The sequence below is a fragment of the Corylus avellana genome, chromosome 3, assembly GCF_965113065.1.
Source record: "Corylus avellana chromosome 3, dhCorAvel1.hap1.2, whole genome shotgun sequence".
NCBI classification, from domain to species: Eukaryota; Viridiplantae; Streptophyta; class Magnoliopsida; order Fagales; family Betulaceae; genus Corylus; species Corylus avellana.
The window spans coordinates 5,752,539-5,774,843 of NC_142492.1; the positions used below are offsets into that span (position 1 = coordinate 5,752,539).

Genomic DNA, 22,305 nt, shown 5'->3' on the forward strand with positions numbered 1-22,305 from the left:
TATAATGATACAGGAAAAAGCGTTAACTATATTTACGCTGTCACCCCAAAAGGATTAGTCAATTTAAAGTTTTACTATAATTTATTATAAAGCTCAGTTTCACCTAGCAATTAGGCAATGTAGAACTTAGCATTTATGATTATTTTTATAAACCACTTACTTTATGTGAGATTTTTCTCATCTTCCCAATATGGGACCGATGTATTACAAGTTAAGAGTCTAGTTCTCTTTATAGAATTAGGGTATTTAGGTAGCCTAGTTGCTAGCCACATCAAAGCTTACTTTGAGAGCCCCAATTGGAGGAGCTTGCCCCACTTGATCCATAGGGGATAACTTCCAAGCCAGGCTATTAAAATTGATAGTGATGGAGCTGATGGTGATCATCTGCCATAAGGTGTTTTTGACATCAGAGATAACCTCATTGCTGCATTCACTTGAAAGAATGGGTGAAAAGGCGAGGGATTAATAACCGCCCGCTAACCGCATTAATCATTAACCGTACTAACCGCTATATATATATATATATATATATATATATAAATCTAAAAATGATGTCGTATGTAGTATGATATTATCGTATTACTATAGAAACGACACAATTTTGGTTTTTTTTTTTTTTTTTTTTTTTAACAAAAAAATTTTTATTTTAAAAAGCGGTGGCAATTATTATAGTTACTAACTGCTAACTGCCGGTTAACCGCCTAACCAGTTAGCGGAGACGGTTAGTGGATTTTACTAACCGCCTATGCGATTATGGTTAGCGGTTTTAGCCAATAACCACTAACCGTAACTGCATTTTCACCCATATGAATAACACATAATAGATGATGACCAATATTACATGATTTGATTCATATCTAATGACAAGTACTTTGGTGTACTTGTTAAATCCCAAAGCTGATAGCAATTATCTGTATTTGATATTATCTATTACTTCTCCAAAGCTGACTGAACTCATTAATCATGAAGATTGGTTGGTCGAAAATATTGAATAGGGAATTACTAACCAAGTGACTAAAAAGAAAAAAAAATTAACATCCTCTAATTATATACCCACATATGTTAATAAATTGTAAAAGAGTTATAGAAAAAATATTATTTTTCGTTGATAATTTCAATATGTGATTGTTAAATCCCATTATTTATTTATTTATTTATTTTTTGCTTTAATGTGATAAAGTTGTTGCTGGTAATCACTAAAGGCTAAAAATCAGAACAATCACAGAAACACAACCGACCATTTTAAGAGCTGAAGAGCTCAACTTCTCAGCAAGTGTTCACAAATCTCCTTTTGAATCCCAACGCCCACGCTACTCTTCCCGCCAAAACAGATGCCCTATTATCCTGTACTTCGCCACCACCAACTTCCCGTAATCACTCTTCTTGCACTTCCAAAAACCCAGTTCAAAATCCCCTCTTTCACCCACCAATTCCCACCACGCCTATTTGTTCCTCATTTTCTCACAAAAAATCCATCTGGGTATCCAAAATGCTCTCTGGGTTCTTCGAGTTTGAACCCGCCGGATGGCCCTTCACCTGAAGACGATGATTTTGAGGTCGAATTGGGCCGCCTTTTGGCGTTATTGCCAGAAGAAATGCGACGGAGGGTTGTCGAGCACCCGGAGCTTCATCAGTTGATTGAAGTGGTTATGGATTTGGGTAGAAAGCCGCTGGCTCGGTTTCCTTCTGGAGACTTTGTTTTGTCGGATTTGCCAATCACTGCCGAGGATCTTGAGCATGCTACTTCTCAGGTGAAAGATGTTGCTTGCCCACCACATGTTTTATTAATTGACTTGAGTTTTTATAAGAGTTTTAGTGTGATGTTGCTGGTCTGAATCTATGCTGTTGTGTGGTTCCAACCAGTTTTTTTTTTTTTTAATTTTTGCGCGTTTGTTGGTTGGCGTCGAAGAACATAGTTGATGTTATTGTTATTTATAGCATGGAAATGCTATTCTTCATGAACGCGCATTCTTGAATATTCATATCAACGGATACCGTAATTCGTGGGTGCAGCATTGAAATTGGTGGGAGAATGGTGGTCGTTTCCTTTCGAGATGATAAGTTGCACTCAACATAATATGAAATTGAAGTCAAACAAATATCACAATCCATGCCATTTTTCACATCTATGTGCTTACCCAATATACCAAAGAAAAACACTTTCTTTACCCTTTTTTAGTCTAAAAACTAAACACAAGTTGACATTTGAAACATCACACATATCTCAAACCTTGCCAGTTTTCACGCCAGTTGGCCTAAGGCAGCCTTGTAGTATTTTAGAATGATTAGGAGGGTATTGAGATAAAAGTGTACATTTTGATTAATGTTCTTAGATATGGTTTAAATAGAATTGGATGATTTGCTACCAATGTGCTATGTGGTATGAGACCTTGATGACTCGAACCTATCCATGGAAGGAATGCCTGGATTGTGCCTTGATACAAAAAAAATCCAATAGTTACATACATGCAATGCTTGTTTGAGAGTAGTTCTTGTTGCCAAATTTCACTGAGCATTAGTATGCTTTGAGAGGAATCATCATATTGTACTCAGATGCCCTAAGGTTAGCGTTAACTTGGTTTTCAGGGAAAGAGGCTGTAGTATCAATAATGCCTTCTATTGAAAGTTAATTTGGTGGTAACTTTATTCGTACTTACAGTATTAAGGCTGATGATCAAGTTTCTTAGAACTTTGTTTGAATGAACTGGTTGAATGGGAACAAAGTTAAGAGGATGGTTGGGCTTGTTTTTTATTGTAAACCCATCTGGATTAAATGTCTAAAGCTCATGCGGTATCTGTCCTGATGTAATTAGTCTATAAACTCCATCACTACCTTAAAATATTCTTGCGATCCATTGGATACATAAAGTAGCATGGTACAGTACTCTTGTCCATAAATAATGCTTGCCACTTACTAGATGCACGTCTCAGGTTGGTGATTTTGTGATTGACAATCGAGCAGGCATCAGTAGGACATTACACCGCATTAGTGGCATAAGGAATCGGAAAGGTGCAATTATTGGTTTAACTTGTCGAGTTGGTCGAGCAATAGCCGGTAGTGCTAATTTGCTGCGAGATTTGGTGCAAGACGGGGCTTCCTTGTTGCTCATTGGGCCTCCAGGTGTGGGAAAAACCACGATTATTAGGTTAGTCTTTCCTATTTACCAATACACTTGATATGCATGCAAGAGTAGCAATATGTTTGTCTTTATAATTTTTTTCTGCTTATTTTTTATTTTAATTTTTAATTTTTTTTTTAGTGTTTTATATATTGTGAATAATGTGATTTATTTATTTATTTTTTGAAAAGTAAATCAAATTCATTAGAGGAGCAAGGGTGCAACTTAAGTACACATGAAGTATACACGAGAACAACACCCAACAAAATCAAGAACGAAGAAAAAGAGCGCAAAAATATACAAAGCTAGAGATATTGAGAAGAGCGTTGATAGGGATCCATTCAAAGAGTGATTTAAGAAAACATAGTTGTAGCTCCAAACTCATCTTCTCACAATCTTCAAAACTTCGAGCATTCCGTTCTTTCTAAATGCTCCATATTAAACAAGGAGGGATTACATGCCAAACAATGTTACAATCATTCCGACCAAACCTTTTCAGCATCCCAATAGCTCCACCACCCTTCCATGCATAACTCACTCTGCTCCAAACATCTGAAAAACCAACTTTCATAACTTTCTCGCCATATCACAATGAAGAAGGAGATGCTCAAGCGTTTTTCCACTATTTTTACACATACAAAACCAATCCATCACTAAGATGTGACGGTTTCTAGGGTGAGAATTTTTCCCAAGGAAGCTGTCCAAGTGAACAAGCCACCCCTAAAGGAACCTTAGACCCCCAAATGTTCTTCCAAGGGAAAGAGAAATCAACAATGGGAAGGATAACTTTGTAAAAAGCTTTGATCTCAAAGGTTTGTCTCTTCGAAGGACTCCAGCAAAGCTTATTTTCATTCCCTTGACCTAACCTAACGGAATACAAAGCATTGAAAAGAGAAGAAACTACGTTCACAACCCAATCATGCACCAATCTGATGAAATTCATATCCCAATCCACCTCTCTATTGTTAACTAGCATGTGGTCCGCCACCAAAGCATCCATATCCCGAGCAATACTGAATAACTCTGGAAAGGTTTTCTTTAGAGGACGTCCCCACTCCAAACATTGTGCCAAAACTTGGTCCGAGTGGCATCACCTACCTCTATACTAACAAAACAAGAGAAGATATCACATCCACTCCTAATATGTTTCCAGAGACTCGCCCAATATGGCAAAGTACCTTGGAATTCAAATATGAAATCCCTGGATTTGTAGTTCCCCGTTTAACAACTAAAAAGGAAAGCACCTTATGGAATGTGGTGTGCAATTGTATTGTACCTTTTGATATATGTACAACAAATTTTACATTATTTATTATGCAGTAAAAGTCAAATTGATGGGGGCCATTATCATACTGGTGGAATTTTTGCTTTCTTGAAATTTTCATATTGCAAAGTTGGCATTATTTTATAAGTTCTGATTTTGCCATGATATATTTTTTTACCATTGCTTGAAATATCTCTAATTATCTTGAAAGTTTTGATCCTTTTTTTTAACAGCTAAATGAAAAATGTCTTCTTATTTTTTCATTTCTTTGGGCATATGATCCTTGAGGAAAAGCACTATACATCTTCTCCATTGGTTGTTATTTTTTGGGAAGGAACTTTTTGTCAGTAATGCATCTATTTGGTGCTCCAATAATAGCCTTCAAATAATGCAACTAAATGGTTCTTATGCGTAGTTGATCCTTTGATGGTATTTATGTGTTGTTCTAAGAAATGCTTTGCTTCTGATGGTGTAGCCATCAAATTGTAGTGCTAATCTACTTTACCCAACATTTTCAGGGAAATAGCACGAATGCTTGCAAATGATTACAAGAAACGTGTGATGATTGTTGACACCTCCAATGAGATAGGTGGGGATGGCGATATACCTCATGCAGGAATAGGAAATGCACGCCGAATGCAAGTCCCCAACTCTGAAGTGCAGCATAAGGTATGATCTGGAATACAGGATTCCAATTCTGTTTTTGGTTAAGAAAATTTTGAATGTGTTATTTGTGTGACCAAATGAGGTGTTATTAATTTGAAATTTGATTGTTTGGAGAGTTGTATACTTTGAAGAACGATGAGTTTATAGAATTCTTGTCTCTTACAATATTGATTATTACGTAAAGAAATTATGATTTACTAAATATAGGAGAAAAACCACTTACTCTCCTTCTCACTATTCTCATGTATTTATATATGAGAAATCTATAGACTATTATACCCTTCTGTGGTATACTTATTACAAGGGGCGCCTTACGCTTTTAATAAAACTTGATTATAACCTATAAAAAAAAAAAAAAACTTATTACAAGAATGTCCTCTAATAAACCTCCTGTACTCTCCTTCAAGTTGGACCATATATGTCAAATGAGCCTAACTTGGAATAAATGAACTTTAACTGATTATTGCTCAATAGACTTTGTAAATATACCTGCTGCAACATTTGGTGGGAGATTTGTCAAAAATCATGTTAGTGAGCAATGGAATGATAGGTGGAGCGTGAGGACATGGTCAGTTGAGAAAGTAGGTGGCGCATGTGCAAGTGAGGGCATGTTTGAAAGAGAAAATCATCATTTAAAAAAAAAAAATTATGTTGTGTTGTTTAGCGATGGGTTATATGGGATTCTTCTACGTTGAAGCAAAATTGTTCTAGCTTTGATATTGGGCAAGTTGAGCGTGATGTAGCGGAGTTGATAAGGGCAGAGAAGTTGAGAGAATTTTATAGGTCGTTTAGGTCTGGAGATGTGTGTAATATTGCATAGAGGTGTGCAAATAGCCATGAAAGGTTTTTGGAGTTATCGGAGTATGGTGGAGGAGGGCGGCAAAGTTTCATTGCTATTCCGGAGGACCGTGAAGGAAGAGGGTGGGGTGACTGTTGCACAAATGAGGAAGGTGGTCAATTTTCTCAAGCCTCATGGTAATGTTGCGAGCAGAGAAGAAAAAACCCACGATGGTTTTCCGTTGTTGTTGCGGTTGGTGGAGAGTGGTCGACGTTTGTATGTGGAGGCTGTGGTAGGGATAGGGAAGGGGCATGATCAGAAAATAGATTTATTAGATTCTTCATTTTTTGAAGTCCTCTCCAAGCAAGAGTGTTGTTTTTGTACATATATTCACTTGGGCATAAAATCTTATACAAATACAGATGGGTTGGGTTAGATGTGGATCAAAGGTCTATTGCACTTTAGTGGGAAGAAATCCAGTGCTTGGCATAGTAAATAATAGTCAGTTCTTGCTAGGTCTTGTGCAAAAGTTTAGTTTAAAGTTATGAGACATGGAGTTTGTAAATTATTATGGTTTACATTGTTGAAAAAAACTTGGGTATGACTTCAAAGATTCTATGAGATTGTGTTGCACCAACAAAGTAGCAATTAATATTGCCCGTACTCTAGTCCAACATGATAGAATCAAGCATATTGAACTTAGAGCATCATCAATGAGCTCTCTAAAATTCACTTTTAGCCAAAATTTGGTTAAATTCTACAAAAAACAAGCTTCATCAAGCTCTCTACCCTTCTCCATTTTAGGGCTTGTCAAACCTCTCCCCACATTTGTAGAACAAATCCTTTCTCTACTCCATTTTTTATGTTTTTATATTTCCTCTCACACTTTCTCTCTCCTTCACCTTTATGGGTTTGTAACTTTGTGGGGTGCTTTTGAGAATAAAAAATGAATGAAGATAAAATAAAAATTATATTTAAATCGAATTGAGTAAAATTTAGAGAGTTTATTATTTGGTACTTTGCATAGTTGCTACTTAAACTAGAAAAAGTGAGTTCTTCAGCCAAATTTTAGCTAAAGAATAGAGAGTTCATTGAGAATGCTGTTAATAGACATTTTTATCAAGAAGAAATTGTATGTTAACTTGATTTGTACATTTTATGTGAGAATAGAAGAACAAGCAGATGTTTTGACAAGGCGAGTATCGAATAGAATTTTCACAAAACCTTACTGAGTAATCTGTCTCGCATTTGTAGAGACCAAACTCTTAACACTGGTTTAGAGAACTTTCCAATCACGCTCACAATGATTGTGTTAGGTTATACAAAGCGCTTTTTAACTCGCATTCACTACCTTGATACTTGTTTTGAGCAACTAATTAGGTGGTTGCTCCATGTAGACTTCCTCTATTAAATCACCATGTAAAAAGGTATTTTCAACATCCAATTAGAACAATGGGCCAGTCACGATTAGTTGCAAGATAAATTAAAAGCTGAACAGTGGAGATCTTAACAACTGAAGAAAATGTTTCCTCATGATCAATACCATAGATTTGTGTATTAACTTTTAAAAACTAACCATGCCTTTAAATATTCAACAGAGCCGTCTGGGTTGAATTTCACTGTGTACACTCATTTGTAACCTACAAGCTGTATTCTAGAAGGTTATGGAGCAAGATCTCAAGTCTCATTAATAGTGTAGGGCATTCATTTCCCTTTTCATTGCCTTCTTTCACCCTAGGTCATATAATGCATACTTAATTGTCTAAGGATTAGAAATAGTGGAATGCTGACAGGTAAAATAGGAAAAAGGAGACAATGAATTGGAAGAGACACAATGACTAATGGGATGTTTAGTGCACAAGAGTATGTACCTTTTTAGAGAGCAATAGGCAAAGATATTGGCACAACAGGCGAAACGGGATCCAAAGATGGTGAGGAAGATGGAGGGAGACTAGTAGTAGGTGGTTTCAAGCGACGAGAATAAACCTATAATGGAGCAATAGGAGATGGTGGAAAAGTATACGGAACAGGAGTAGGTTTGGTGGTGATGGTAAATTACTCAGGAAAAGAAGTGGAATAGGTGATGTGAGTGGCTCAAGATCACAATCACTTGGACAACAGAATCTAAAAAATATGGGTAAGACTCAAAAAAATGTGGCATTGGCATTAGTGAAATATTGCCAGAGAATAAGACTATGGTAACAATATTGTTTTTGGATCCTATAATAAACAAGAACACATTTAGTGGCACGAATGTCAAGTTTATCTAAATTGAGACCAAAATTATGAATATAACAAATACATCTGAATACTTTTGGGGGAATATAATTGAATGACAAGAAAGAAACGAAACCGAGGGGGGATGCCCCATGTAAGATAATGGAAGGCATATGGTTAAGAAACAAATACATTATTTCATTTTCTATTATAGCTAACATCACTCAAATTTAATTCATTTTCTTTTTTTGATAAGTAATCGATAATTATCATTAAAAGCGTAAAGGCCAAGCAATCAAATTTATTTCATTTTCTAATTTATGTTCCTTCTATATGTTTGTTGCAAAGGGTATTGTTTAATTTTTAATTTTTCTGTTTAGGTATTGATAGAAGCAGTTGAAAATCATATGCCTCAAGTAATTGTAATAGATGAAATTGGCACAAAACTTGAAGCAATGGCAGCAAGCACAATAGCACAACGTGGGATTCAGCTAGTTGCCACTGCTCATGGTATAACAATTGAGAATTTGACAATGAATCCTGCATTAGAGATGCTTGTTGGAGGAATACAGGTGAGGTAATTATTTTTCAAACTAAAAAGTGTAATTAGTGTACTGCATGTATTATTTGGGCACTTGAAACTTTTATAAGTGACATGCAACTAAGACATACGCTCAGGTGTCAATGCCGGAATATGAGGTGTTCAAAGCGACAATCTTATAAGGAAAAATGTAAAATGTGTGGAGTGCAACAAGTTTTTACAGCTCATAGCATGGAAAAAATGAGAACTTAGGAGGATATACATTTGACAACTAGTTCAAACTGTTTCATGCATGCTTTGTCATATATTTTCACTTCTCATTTTATTGCATTTAAAATGGAAACTGAACGCTTCCCCCTTTATATATAAGGGTTCAAACAGACTTTGCTATTTGAAGAGTTCACAGTTCATGCTTGAAACTATTATATAAGACTACCTTTGTTGGTAATTATGACCTTACTTTCTTAAAATATTCTTCACTTTTGCAGTGTAACAAGCTTATTCTTGACCCATTTTAGCATGTTTGATACATCCTTTCATGGTTGTATTTCATTCTCCTTCATATAATATAAATTGTATTTGTTACTGTGTAATGTTGCTTTTTAAAATTGTCTTTATCAAACATTTAATTGTCTAAGAGCTATATATGTCTAATTTTCTTAAGAACCTTCCAGCCAATCTCTCACCCAATGTGGATGGAGAGTGGAGATTTTGGCAGTGACTGCTTTGGGATCCTTTTGCTATCAATCTTTACCATCACCAAACCCTGGTTCATGAGTATTTGCATAGCTCGGGAGAATCTCTCAATCCAAGCCCTCGGAGATTGTTTCAGTTCATATAGGACTTTCTTTAATTTACACACTTTACCCTTAGTTGAGGAGAATTGAGGACCAGGATAAAATTCCCTTTATACTTCTTCCTCTAGTTCTCCATGGAGGAATGGATTCTTCACATCAGCTTGCTAATGTAGCCAATCTAAGTTCGCTACCAAAGAAAGTAGGACTCAAATAGAATTCATATTTGCTACCGGGGCAAGTGTCTCCTCCTAGTCTATACCATAAGTTTGAGTAAAGTCTTTTGCTGCCAATCTCGCCTTATATCTTACCATTGGCCCATCAACCTTATGCTTCACTATAAATACACATTTGAATCCAACTGCCTTACTCGACTAGCTTCCATGTGTTATTTTTGTGAAGAGCTCTCATCTCTTCATGCCTTACTTCCCTCCACTTTGGATCACTAATTGCTTCATGTAAATTTTGAGGAGTAGACACGGAAGACAATTTGGATACAAAGGAATGATACAAGGGTGAAGTATGTTGACACAGCCTGATAGGAGGCAAAGTTAGATATAGGGTGCTGAGTACAAGTTGTATTCTAATACTCCTATGTGGTAGTGTTCTAATGCTTTAATACCAAGTTGAATAAAATAGAACGAAAGAAAACCTAATACAAATTACTGTGGTAACATAATTAATGCATATTACAGAAATAATGAAAAATTAGATCTGAGAATAATGACAATACAAGCAAGAACTAAGTCTGGTCAGGTATTAGCAAAGTTTCCTAATCAACAGTGAAAAGGTCTCGCATTTGAATAATACCTACAAAAAGAAGGTTGTGTTCATAAAGTTTTACGAATAGAATTAGATGTGAAGTCGTACTATCAGATGTTCTTTACTTCGGTGCAATATAGTTTTCCTTGGAAGAGTATTTGGAAAGTTAAGGCACCACCGAGAGTGGCTTTCTTTGTGTGGATGGCAGCTTTGGGAAAAATATTAACATTGGATAATTTACGCAAAAAGAATATTATGGTGATTGAATGGTGTTTGTATGAGTAAGCATGGTGGAGAGTCGATCGACCATTAATTCCTACATTGTGAGGTGGCAACAGAGATATGGAGTGTAATTCTTCAACTATTTGGGGTTGCTTGGGTTATGCCTCGCAGGGTGAGCGAGTTCTTGGGAAGTTGGAGAGGATAGCTGGGCTATCATCTTGTGTTGCACATATGGAGGCTAGTTCTATTGTGTCTGATGTGGCGTATTTGGAGAGAGCGGAATGCTCGAAGTTTTGATGATTGCGAGAGAGGATTGATCCATTTGAAGAAGTTGGTGTTACAAACGCTGTTTTCATGGAGAGTGGCTTGGCCTACTCCTACTATTTCTATTTTTTCTGAATTTCTAGATTTATGCACTTCTTTCTCTTTGGATTAGGGGTCTCTTGTATACTCCTTGTGTGCATGGGTTGCGCCCCACTGCTTGTTTGAATATACATTATTTATCAAAAAAAAAAGAAGTTTTAGGAATAGAATCCTTATATATAAATTATTGGGAGGTCTCCTTGAGAAAAAAGAAAAAGAAAAAAAAGAAGAAGATAATAACTACTATCAAATCACCAATTATCCCAAAAGTTTAAGCTGATAGAAAATAGTGAATTCAATTAATTAATAAAATTATTCATTTCTTATAAACTGAAGTTTTTGAGATAATTGATGATTTAACTTGATATCAGAGTAGAGGTCCTGAATTCGAACCGGTCTCTATAATTCACTTCTCATTTCAATTAAATATTTCACTTGTTGGGCTTTACTTATTAAGAGGGAGTTTGAGCTCACACGTGAGGGGCAGTGCTAGAATATTAATTAAATAATAAAAATTAAACCTTTCATAAGCTTAAGTTTTTGTAATAAGTAGTAATTTAATAACCATCTCAAGATATCGCAAATATACATACATACTGATAAATATCACCTAGTTAGGTTTCAAGAAGAAACACATGCTAGATTATTAGCATGTAATCTAAGCCGGGCTATCCTAGATTATTAGCCCAAAAGTGCTCCAATAGGTATGGAAGGTTTCTAGTGATCAAAGAATGTGATGGGAGGGAGAGGCGCAGGTCAGTCATGGTGCCGGAAGGGAAGAACCAGAATGGTTGGAGTAAACTTGAGTCCGAACTCCAGATTGTCGTCAGATTTTTTCAACCATTTTTGGTGGCTACAGAAAAGGGTGAGGCGAAGAAGAGGAGCTTCTCTGAGGTGTTACAGGCCACAATACGTCCGTTAGAGGACCTCTTCTTGCCGTCGACAGAACCCATCGCGAGAGTTCCTAAGTGGTTGTCGGGGGCTAGTGTAAACCACGTCGAGTCACAGAAGTTGAAGAACAACACAAATCTAGTCTCTCGTTCAGGTCCGATAGCCATTCTCAAACGCCCAGTGGATTTACTTCCAGCGATTGATAAGGGGAAGGAGCAGATTGAGGGGGGTCGACTGGAAGACATAGAGAAGCAGCGATACGTCAGTAATTTTCCGGCAATCTCGTCGCCGGTGCAGCCTGCGCTTCCGGTGAATATCCCTCCGGCAAAATCTGGCTTGTCTGGTAATGGCCCTTTGTCTCATGCAACGGTGGCTACGCAAGGATGTGAGGTACCTGGTGGGAAGAATTCCTCTGACATTGGCTACGTGGATTTTGGAGGCTTCGATTGCACCAAACCAAGAAGTTCTCTGGAAAAGCTACAGCTGGAAATTAGCGTGTGCCTGGAGCTTTTGGCTATGGGTAAATGTGGGAATTGTGATAGTGGGCCTCTGGGCTTTGGGCCTACGCCAGTTATTCATTCCAACCTGGAGGGTGTTAATGCTCAGCCCAAGTTGCCATTGGGTAAGGTCCAGTCGGTGGGGGATGGGACTAAAAAATCTTCTAAATAGAAAAAGAAAAAGAGGCCGGTGAAGGTGAAAAAACTCCAAAGGTGTTGGATGACAAGCAAGGCAGGCGACCCAGGACCTTCGTCTTCCACAGCTGGGCTTCAAGCCACGATAGGTCAACCGCCGGTAGGTTTGCCAGCGAGGTCTGATCGGGGAATATTGGGAAAGGTTCCTAACGTTGTTTTGGGGATTTCTGGCATGGTGGATGGTGTTCTGCACCTGAGTACACGACATAAGGAGCCGATGAGGGATAGAGCTTCGGGAGGGGAGTTGGGCGGCGGCAGAGGTTCTGATTTCCCAGGGGTATTGAGCGCAGGATCTTCGGCAGGCCAGGATCCTCGGGTATTGGGGGCGAGGGCAGGTTCTGGGCTTCCGGCAGTCCAGAATTTGGAGGTGACGAATGGTCCTGAGCTACCGGCAGTATCTGAATACCGGGAGTTGCCGCCTAGACCTAGGGTGCTGTCCATTTCTAAGCCCTTGGAAGCTTGCGAGCAAGAAACAGAAAAGGGGAGTTAATTTCTTCTGGGACAGAGTCGGAGTATGGATTGTTAGGTGGAATGGAAGGCATGGAGGAGGACTGTTTGGAAGTTCAGTTGGAACCCCGGAACGATTTGGATAGGGGACTTATTCAAACAAGTTTGGAGGTTTATAATTCTCCACGCTCTGTGGAGAAATCTGCTCCACTCAAGGAGAGCTCGGTGGTAGGTTTGGAATTGGAAATATTTGAAAGGGAGGATCATATTCCACTGTTGAGCTGTCCAGCATCAGGGCTTAGGGGGAAAAAGGGGAGTCAGCCCGTTGACAAGGTATTGAAGCTTGTAGTCATTTCGTGGGTATTTCGTGTGATGGGTATGAAGGAAAGCTTTTGGAGCTGTTTGAGACGATCATTGCAGAAAATGAAGGGAAGGGAGTGGGAGTGGCTTCGAGCGTGGGAAAGAAAAGCTCGAGGGAACTTAACAATCTGGTAAGTTCTATCAACTATGATGGCAATACTAGTCGGGCTAGGGCTAAAGGAAGGGCACAAAGAGAGATTTTATGAAGCCAAGGATTATTTCTTGGAATGTGAGGGGACTCAATGAGGGTAATAAATGTTTGAGGGTGAGAGACATGCTTAGACAATGGAAGGCAGATATTGTGTGCCTTCAAGAGACGAAAATGGAGTATATTTCCAGGAGATTTGTGAGAAACTTGTGAGGATGTGCTTATGCAGATTGGTGCTTTGTGGCATCATGAGGAGCATCGGGTGGTATTTTGTTGATGTGGGATAGAAGGGTGGTTACGAAGATTGAGGTTTGTGTGGGAGAGTTTGTCGTAGCCTGCTCTTTCAAGAATGTGGAGGATGATTTTGTTTGGGTTTTTGCGGGGGTCTATAGTCCGAATTTCGACTACATCAGACATCTTCTATGGGAAGAATTGGCTGGTCTTATCAGCTGGTGGGATGTGCCGTGGTGTATCGGTGGTGACTTCAACGTTACTCATTTTCCTAGTGAAAGGGCGGGGAGAGCACGTCTCACTCGCGCAATGTTTGATTTTTCGGATTTCATATCTGAGCAGGGGCTCATAGATCTTCCCTTGGCTGGAGGGACGTTTACTTGGTCTAACGCTTTCTCGCGGTCTAGGATCGATCGTTTCCTAGTCTCTCTAGAATGGGAAATCAAATATCCTGGCTTGTTACAGAAGAGGTTGCTCAGACTGTGTTCAGATTATTTTCCCATTTTGCTTTATTGTGACGGCATGGTTAGGGGTAAGAGGCCCTTCAAATTCGAAAACATGTGGTTGAAAAATGTTGGGTTTGTGGATAGGGTTCGAGCTTGGTGGTCGTCTTATAGTTTTTCTGGCTCTTCGAGTTTTATATTGGCCAAAAAGCTTAAGGCATTAAATGAGGACATTAAAAGATGGAATGAGTTTGAATTTGGCAATGTAAGTGCAAGATGTTTAGAGAAAGCGGAAGAGTTGAAGACCATGGATAGATTGGAGGAAGAGAGAGATTTAAATGAAGAAGAGAAGGAAAGAAAAATGGTGATTACTAGGGAGTTGGAGATTTCTCTTTTACAAGAAGAGATCAGTTGGAGACAAAAATCCAGGATTCGGTGGCTCGAGGAGGGGGACAAGTGCTCTAAGTTCTTTCATCGGATTGCCAACTTAAATCGTAGGTGCAATTCCATTGATTCCATAGCCATTAATGGATCTCTTTACTCTAATCAAGAAATAATAAAGGACCATGCGGTGCATTATTACGAGTCTTTATTCTCTGAACGTTGCAATTGGAGGCCTTGGGTGGACAATCTTGCTTTTGATGTGTTGGATTAGGCTGAGGCCAATCAACTAGAAGTTCATTTCGAGGAAAGGGAGGTTTTGGAGGTGGTTAAAGGTATGGACAGAGATAAGGCTCCAGGTCCGGATGGTTTCTCTATGGCTTTCTTCCAAGATTGTTGGGAGGTGATTAAGGAAGATATTATGGCGGTCTTTTCAGACTTTTATGCTCGCGGTAAGTTTGACAAAAGTCTTAATGCTACCTTCATTTCTCACATTCCAAAGGTACTCGGGGCTTCCGAATTTAAGGAGTTTCGTCCTATAAGCCTTATAAGCGGAACATACAAGATTATTGCTAAAGTTCTTGCTAATAGGATGAGGAGGGTTGTGGATAGGGTAATTTCAAAGCCTCAGAATGCATTTGTGAAGGGTAGGCAAATTACGGATTCGGTCCTTATAACTAGTGAATGTTTGGATAGTTGGATTAATTCTGGAGAACCGGGGCTGCTTTGTAAATTGGATATGGAGAAGGCTTATGATCATATAGATTGGAAGTTCCTATTATATCTCCTCAGGCGGTGTGGTTTCGGCGAGAAATGGTGTTCTTGGATTGAACGCTGTATTTCGATTGCTCGCTTTTCTGTGTTGATCAATGGCACTCCATCCGGGTTCTTTAATAGCTCTCGAGGGGTGAGGCAAGGGGATCCATTGTCTCCATTCTTGTTTGTCATAATTATGGAGGCGTTTAGTAGGATGATTGCTGCTGCCATCAACAATGGTCTTATCTCAGGCTTCTCAGTGGGAGCCAATTTGTTTGAGAGGGTCACCATTTCTCATCTTTTATTTGCAGACAACACGTTGGTCTTCTGTGGGGCGAATATTGATCAGATTCGTTCCATAAAAGCTCTACTCATTTGTTTATAGCTGTCTCTGGTCTGAAGGTGAATATGGCTAAATCAGCTTTGGTCCCGGTAGGTGAGGTGGCTAATATGGGAGTATTGGCTGGGGTATTGGGCTGTGGTATAGCTTCCCTGCCTTTGAAGTATTTGGGGCTCCCTTTGGGCGCTTGTTTCAAGGCCAGAACCATTTGGGATGATACTTTGGAAAAGGTGGAGCGTAGGCTGGTTAGTTGGAAAAGGTTGTATCTTTCCAAGGGTGGAAGGATCACTCTGATCAAGAGCACGTTCTCTAATCTTCCTACTTATTTATTGTCCCTCTTCTCTTTACCTGCTTCTGTGGCCAAGCGAATAGAGATGTTACAACGTGACTTCCTTTGGGGTGGTCTCAACGAAGAGTTCAAGTATCACTTGGTTAATTGGGATAAGGTATGCTCTACCATCTCTAAAGGTGGGTTAGGGATCAGGAAGCTAAGAGTTTTTAATCAAGCCTTATTAGGGAAGTGGCTTTGGCGCTATGCACACGAGAGAGAGAGGCTTGGTGGAGAATTGTTGTGGATGCCAAGTTTGGCTCTGAGTGGGGTGGATGGCATTTTGTCGACATTCCCGGTCCTCATGGGGTGGGCCTTTGGAGGCATATTAGGAGAGGGTGGTGTTTGTTTTCTAAATATATTAAATTTGAGCCAGGAGACGGGTCTCAAATCAGTTTTTGGGATGATGTTTAGTGCGGAGAAACAACTCTTAAGGAAGCTTTTCCATGCCTATACAATATAGCTAATGCAAAAGATGCGTCCATCGCCGATAATTTGGAGCTCACGGGCGGAACTTTTCATTGGAATGTTAGCTTCTTTCAGTCGATCCACGATTGGAAATTGGAAGTGCTAGCCTCGTTCTATACTCTATTATATTCTCACAGAATGAGGAGAGGAAAGGAGGATCAAATTCGGTGGATCCCGTCTAGAAAAGGGAAGTTTGATGTTAGATCATTCTACAACGTCCTGGTTAGCACAAAGACGAGTTCTTTTCCTTGGAAGAGTATTTGGTGCACCAAGGCATCTTCGAGAGTGGCTTTCCTTTCTTGGACGACGGTGCTAGGGAAAATCCTTACTATGGATAATCTCAGAAAAAGGAATCTTATAGTGATCAATAGATGTTGTTTGTGCAAAATTGATGGGGAGTCTATTGATCATCTTTTCTTTCACTGTGAGATTGCTCGATCATTATGGTATGCCATTTTCAGTCGATTTGGGTTGTCTTGGGTCATGCCTAGCAAGGTGGAGGGCTTGTTTGCTTGTTGGTGGTCGGGAGGTCGCTCTAGGAGTGCCGTTGTTTGGAAAATGGTTCCTCAATGCATCGTGTGGTGTCTATGGTTAGAAAGGAACGAGAGATGCTTTGAGGATTCTGAGAGATCCATGGAGGAACTCACGGCCTTCTTCTTCCATACGCTCTACACTTGGACAGCTGCTTGGCTCGCTCCTTTAGTTGTTAGCTATCTTGATTTCCTTGTTCTTTTCTCTTCTTCTAGCTAGTCATTTCCCTTGTATACTCCCTGTGTACTAAGGTAGCGCCCCTTTGCGCTTTTGATATATAAACTTTACTTATCAAAAAAGAAGAAGAAACACATGCAAGCTGACCAGTCACAAGGGTTTTCAAAATTATGCTAAAATATGTTACCAAAGGAGATTTATTATGCAGAATTTTGAGAGTGAAGCTTCTAAAATATAGAAATAAATTGAAAAGAAGTAAACCTCCCATCTAATAGCTAGACACTACTCATGTAAAACACAATAGCATAATATCTCAAAGTAAATTTGAATTTCGAGTGTTTTATTCTTATATTATATTTAACTCTGTAGAATATCATAGTTTTTTTTATTTTTTTTTTATTTTTTTTATTTTTATACGTAATATTCAAGTTTTATTAAAAGTGTAAGGCGCTCCTATGTACACTGGAAGTATACAAACAGAAACACCTAACAAAAAAAAGAAAAACGACCCAAGGCATCCAAGGCAAACCCACAGAACTATCCTACAGAACCACCCAACAGCACTCAAAACCCACACGGAGCGCTATGACACCATAGTCTTGCCCTTCCTTCTCCGAGCGGATGCGATAGCAATGCCATAGTTAATGGAGCTTTCTAAATTCAATAGCTCCCTCTTCCCCTTAGTCTTGGGCCTCGCGACCTGTATTTCCCGTAGAAAATCCTCTTGCGTGTCAACAAACAATGCTGAAATCGGATCCTCCTCTTCATCGCAATCCAACACCCAATCAAGGGGATTGGGGGACAAATCCCCATCCTAATCATTGTCTTCTTGAACCCACCCAAACCTAAATGCATCATCCAAAACTGAGGAGTGGTCCCCCACAACTCCAACATCCTTAATAATTGGAGCCGACGAGGACTGAGAATCCCCATTCTTTTTTGGACTTGTGTTAAGAAACCCTCGCTGTGGAATTCCCCTCATCGGATATGAATTCTTAGAAGCAGGCTTCTCTAGAGCTGCAATAGGTGCAACCTCCGATGAAATCTGAGCAACAGACCCGCAACAGGTTTAGATTGGTATTGTACCAGCGGAGCATTAAAAGATTCCACCACCTCAAGAAGAAGAGAATCTTTCCCCGGAACTCCTCTTTCTTTCTTTGCTCTCCGGTAGTTTACTCTAGTTTTTTCATTTAAATATATTTCTTCTTTTCTCCTTTACGTTCATTTTTAGTTTTTGCTTCTTGATTGTTATTTTCCAGCTTGATTTTCAGTTACTCATTTGCACATTGTGCAAGAGAAAGTGGTAGAGGCAGCAATAGCCATCCCATCCATCTTGCTACTTTTATGTGATTCTCTCTCTCGCCCATCCCCCCCCCCCCCCCCCCCCCCCCCCCCCACAAAAGAGAGAGAGAAATAAACAAATTCACAATATATCAATCATCTTGCTCGGTTATGTGAATTGGACCTAGGAAAACGATGATGTATGTATATTGTAGTTGGTAATATTAATGCAACCCTTTTTTAGAGTGTGACACTAGGGGATGAAGAGGCAAGTCGAAGGGGTGTCCAGAAGACAGTTTTGGAGAGGAAAGGACCTGCAACATTTAGCTGTGGGGTGGAGATAGTTTCAAAGACTGAATTGCGAGTTCATCGTTGCCTAGAGACAACAGTGGATGCAATTCTCTCAGGTGTGAGTTATTTTTTTCTTTAAAGGAAAGTACTTAATGTGTTATTTTCCATCCTCATACTTCATAACTTGATACCTAAAATTAAGATATGACATTGGTAACTGCTCTTATTGTTTGAGTTGTTATTACTCTTATTGGTGAAGGTCGTATTCCAAATGTTGAAGTTCGCAGGATGAATTATCATGAAATTACAGAAACAACGGAAAAGGAACCTTTTATTCACACTTCCTCTGACAAGAAAAATGAGATTATGTTTGAAGATGCCCCAGAGATGACCAATGGAAGAACTGTCCATGATGCTTTTACTTCTGAAGTCCCTGCAAATGTGGGAGAGGATCATTGGGAAGAAACAGTGTCCATTCGCCTATTTGTTTATGGGGTAAGACATCACCTTGCAACTAATGCTGTCTTTTGTATGAAGAGTTAATTTTCAATTAATGTCTAAATTATTCAGTTCTGATGTTATTTGGAAAGGTAACCTTTTTTTTTTTTTGATAAGTAATGTTCTATATATCAAAAAGCGCAATGTGCCACAAGTACACAAAATGTATACATAGGGCAATCCAGAAAAACCCGCAATAAGGCCCAATATAAGCCTAAAGAAACCTGAAACCTAAAACCCAAAACAATCCTATGCTCATGAGGAGCTCCCACAAAAGGGCCCCCAAAGAAACAGGAGCAAACACATTAAAAAAACTCCCTCCCACCCGAGCAAACAAAGTGCCCCAAAAAAGAAGAGCAAACAATAACCCACCCTGAGCGCTACTACATAATAGTCTTGCCCTTCCTTCCCCGAGAAGGCCCGTTTGTTATACCGTAGTTAATGGAGCTTTCTAAATTTAAAAGCTCTCTCTTGCCCTTAGTCCTAGGCTGCCCAACCATTAAATTTGGTAACACCTTCTGCATCAACGCCAATGCCTCATCGCCATCCGGGGGCCTGCAATCTTATTTGCCCGACGAGTATCCTCTTCCATGCCCTTCAAGAATGCCATATGTTTCTCATCGTGCTTTACACCTTCCCTCAACCACTCAATCAGCCACTTCTGGACTTTTTTCAGACCAATTTCCACAGCAATGGCATCAATTGGGTAGGGCTGAGAATGCTGGCATCTGGTTAGGCTCAGCCCATAGCTGAAAATGCTTGTTCAAGCTCAGCCTAGACCAACTGTGTCTGTTGCTCCTTTACACTAGCTCAGCACAATATAAAGAATGAGCGTTTGGAAAAAGTATGTTCACTTCACCAACAATATGTTTTGAACTATGTTCTCTTAGCTAGAGACCATGCTTATAATCTTGATCAATTTCTTTTGAAGGTATTTTGCCTTCAATAAATAAAGCAAATGCCATGAACAAGCTTGGAAAATTTGAGACATTGTTAGGATCACTTATAAAAATTGCCAAATTAGCTTACAATGTTTGAGCGAGGCATTACTTCAACTGAGTTTAGCCTAGCTTAAGCTCAATTTGAGTTACTCAGGGCAAAATGTCTACCACAGCAGCCACAATGTGGTTCTATTGTCAAACACATTACCACAGACGGCAGGGATCACGATGACTCTGGCATCGACAACATCCCAACTACCACAGATATGACGGCACCATCCACCTTCAATAACGGACATGGGCCACCCTACCAGTGTTGTTGTAGCATTGACAGAGCAAAAAAAAAAAAAAAAAAAAAAATAGAAGAGAAGGGGGCTAGAAAGAATGTCGTTAAATTCTAGAACCTTGCTTTGCTACCATGCTGTGGCCCTCTCAATATTTAATTATATATAAGGAAAAAATTACAGCAAAGACAAAATACTCTTTTCCCTTTTATTACAATACTTTCTGACAAAAACCAACCAATCTAGTTAGTTTCATTGGCAACATGAACACCCCTATCTCTCTCCTCTCGACTCCCACTCTTGAATACGTATGTGTTTGTGTATATCTGTGTGTTCATGTATACTTAGACGTACATGTGTGAGTTGACCTGTTGTTCGCAGCATGTGTTCACAATTTGATCCATTTACATTTGTGCATATGTTCATGTGTGTTTGTGCGACAAATTAGATATGTAAATCATAGAGGGATGCTGGCACAACAGTTCTTCCTTCAATTACTTAAGAAAATGCTTAATATCAATGAAATATCAGCAAGTGGTTGTTTGAACTAGCGGTAGTACTGTATAATGAGAAACTATCCAATATGGAACTCATACAATTAGCAGTGATTCTAGATCCTGGAGGCAACTGTGATTCAAGTGATTAAACATTTGAGAATGGATGATGCTGCCATTTGGTTAACTGATAATATCAGCGAGGCAGATGCACTACTTGCCTTGCAATCCAAGCTTAAGAAGAATTCCCGGATTCAAGCTGCTGCAAAATCTCATGACATACCCATTTACGTGACTAAGGTACTTAATTACAGTTGCTTTCTTAGCTTCATCTCTAACCCTTTGTCATCAAACTTTTGACCATGAAGTTCTCTACTTTTTCTAGACAAGCTCGTTGGTTCAAATAACAAAGGCCATACGGGCATTAATGAGTGATCTGAAAGATGGTTTGAAGGGATTTGAACCAGCTGATGAGATGAAATCTTCGGAGAAGCTTGATGCCTTAGAGGTAATAAAGTATCTTTTAGTGTACTTATTTTTTTTAATAACCGGGTATCCGGGTCTTCACCCCGACTAGATATCCAGAAAACTGTGCAAAGAGTCTCCTTCACACAAGTTGGGTAAAGCTTGGGCTTTTGCCTGCGAGCATAATCTCTAGGAATTGTTTACACTCAAGAAGGGTCGAACCTTAGATCTGATGCTTCATGAGACATTAGAGCCAAGTGACTTATCACTCGAGCCAACCCTTTGTTACGCATAAATATAACAAATGCATGTACACGACCTACAGTTGCTCTTTCATGTATAGATTTGGGTGAGCTAGTTCATAAGATTTGGATGCCATTGTTGCTCAATTAAGCAGTTGTTCATCTTATAGGAGGCAAGAATAGCCATTGAGCAGATAGTCATCCGAAAAGGAGAACCGGTGGAGCTACTCCCGAGGCCATCAAATATTATGGTTCTTCAGATGGACCTTATTCGAAAGTACCAACTAGAAGCAGAGAGAATTGGTTCAGATTCAGATATACATCTCCGAATCCTTCCCTTCCATACCAGGATGGGTGAAGAAGATGGGAAAGCCAGTGAGACTCAGAGTGATGATGGAGGATTTGATGACTTTGTCAGTGCCAATGGTGACACAAATGGTTCAGTTTGCAGCGTGGACAGATTACCACTATTGCCTGAATAAAATGTTGTATATAGATCATTGCTACTGATCATCATTGTAATTTGTATGGCACCCATAATCACTTTTTTACTTGTCGTGGTTACATGGAAACATCTTTGAACATTGCTGGCCGCATGGATGATTAAAAATGTTAAGTTGAAGTAGATTTGTTAATCATTGTAATTCATAATCACTTTCTTGAATGGCACTTTTATTTGAATTAAGGGGAAAATAACTTCAACTCCCCTGCTCTCTCCTGTAAAGTGTCACAAGTTTTGCATTTTAGCCTTTAAAGTTAAAAACTTTAAACGAAAATGTCAGTCACGTGCGTGAGGAGATAAAGTTTTAAAATGCCTTTTGGGTGGGGGCGGTGAAGTGTTAAAAAATAACAAAAAATTTGGATGCAAAAAGGATCGGGATCTCCTATAA

General features: G+C 39.2%; 1 protein-coding gene across 1 annotated transcript; it reads left to right on the forward strand.

Annotated features, from left to right (window-relative positions):
• The first annotated feature begins 1,217 nt into the window (after nucleotides 1-1,217).
• Nucleotides 1,218-22,040, forward strand: LOC132175492 (P-loop containing nucleoside triphosphate hydrolases superfamily protein). Its single transcript, XM_059587456.2, has 9 exons — nucleotides 1,218-1,751; nucleotides 2,932-3,146; nucleotides 4,902-5,052; nucleotides 8,425-8,616; nucleotides 18,445-18,607; nucleotides 18,751-18,986; nucleotides 20,829-21,008; nucleotides 21,094-21,216; nucleotides 21,586-22,040. Exons 1-9 carry the CDS (start codon nucleotides 1,332-1,334, stop codon nucleotides 21,895-21,897), a joined length of 1,992 nt encoding a protein of 663 aa, XP_059443439.2. The 5' UTR covers nucleotides 1,218-1,331; the 3' UTR covers nucleotides 21,898-22,040.
• The last annotated feature ends 265 nt before the right edge of the window (nucleotides 22,041-22,305 follow it).

Bases quoted from the DNA above. Each gene is read 5' to 3' on its own strand.
- LOC132175492 (XM_059587456.2), top strand. From the start codon at position 1,332: ATGCCCTATTATCCTGTACTTCGCCACCACCAACTTCCCGTAATCACT. The intron at 3,147-4,901 runs GTTAGTCTTTCC...CAACATTTTCAG, and splicing joins GGAAAAACCACGATTATTAG to GGAAATAGCACGAATGCTTG. The intron at 21,217-21,585 runs GTAATAAAGTAT...TTCATCTTATAG, and splicing joins AGAAGCTTGATGCCTTAGAG to GAGGCAAGAATAGCCATTGA.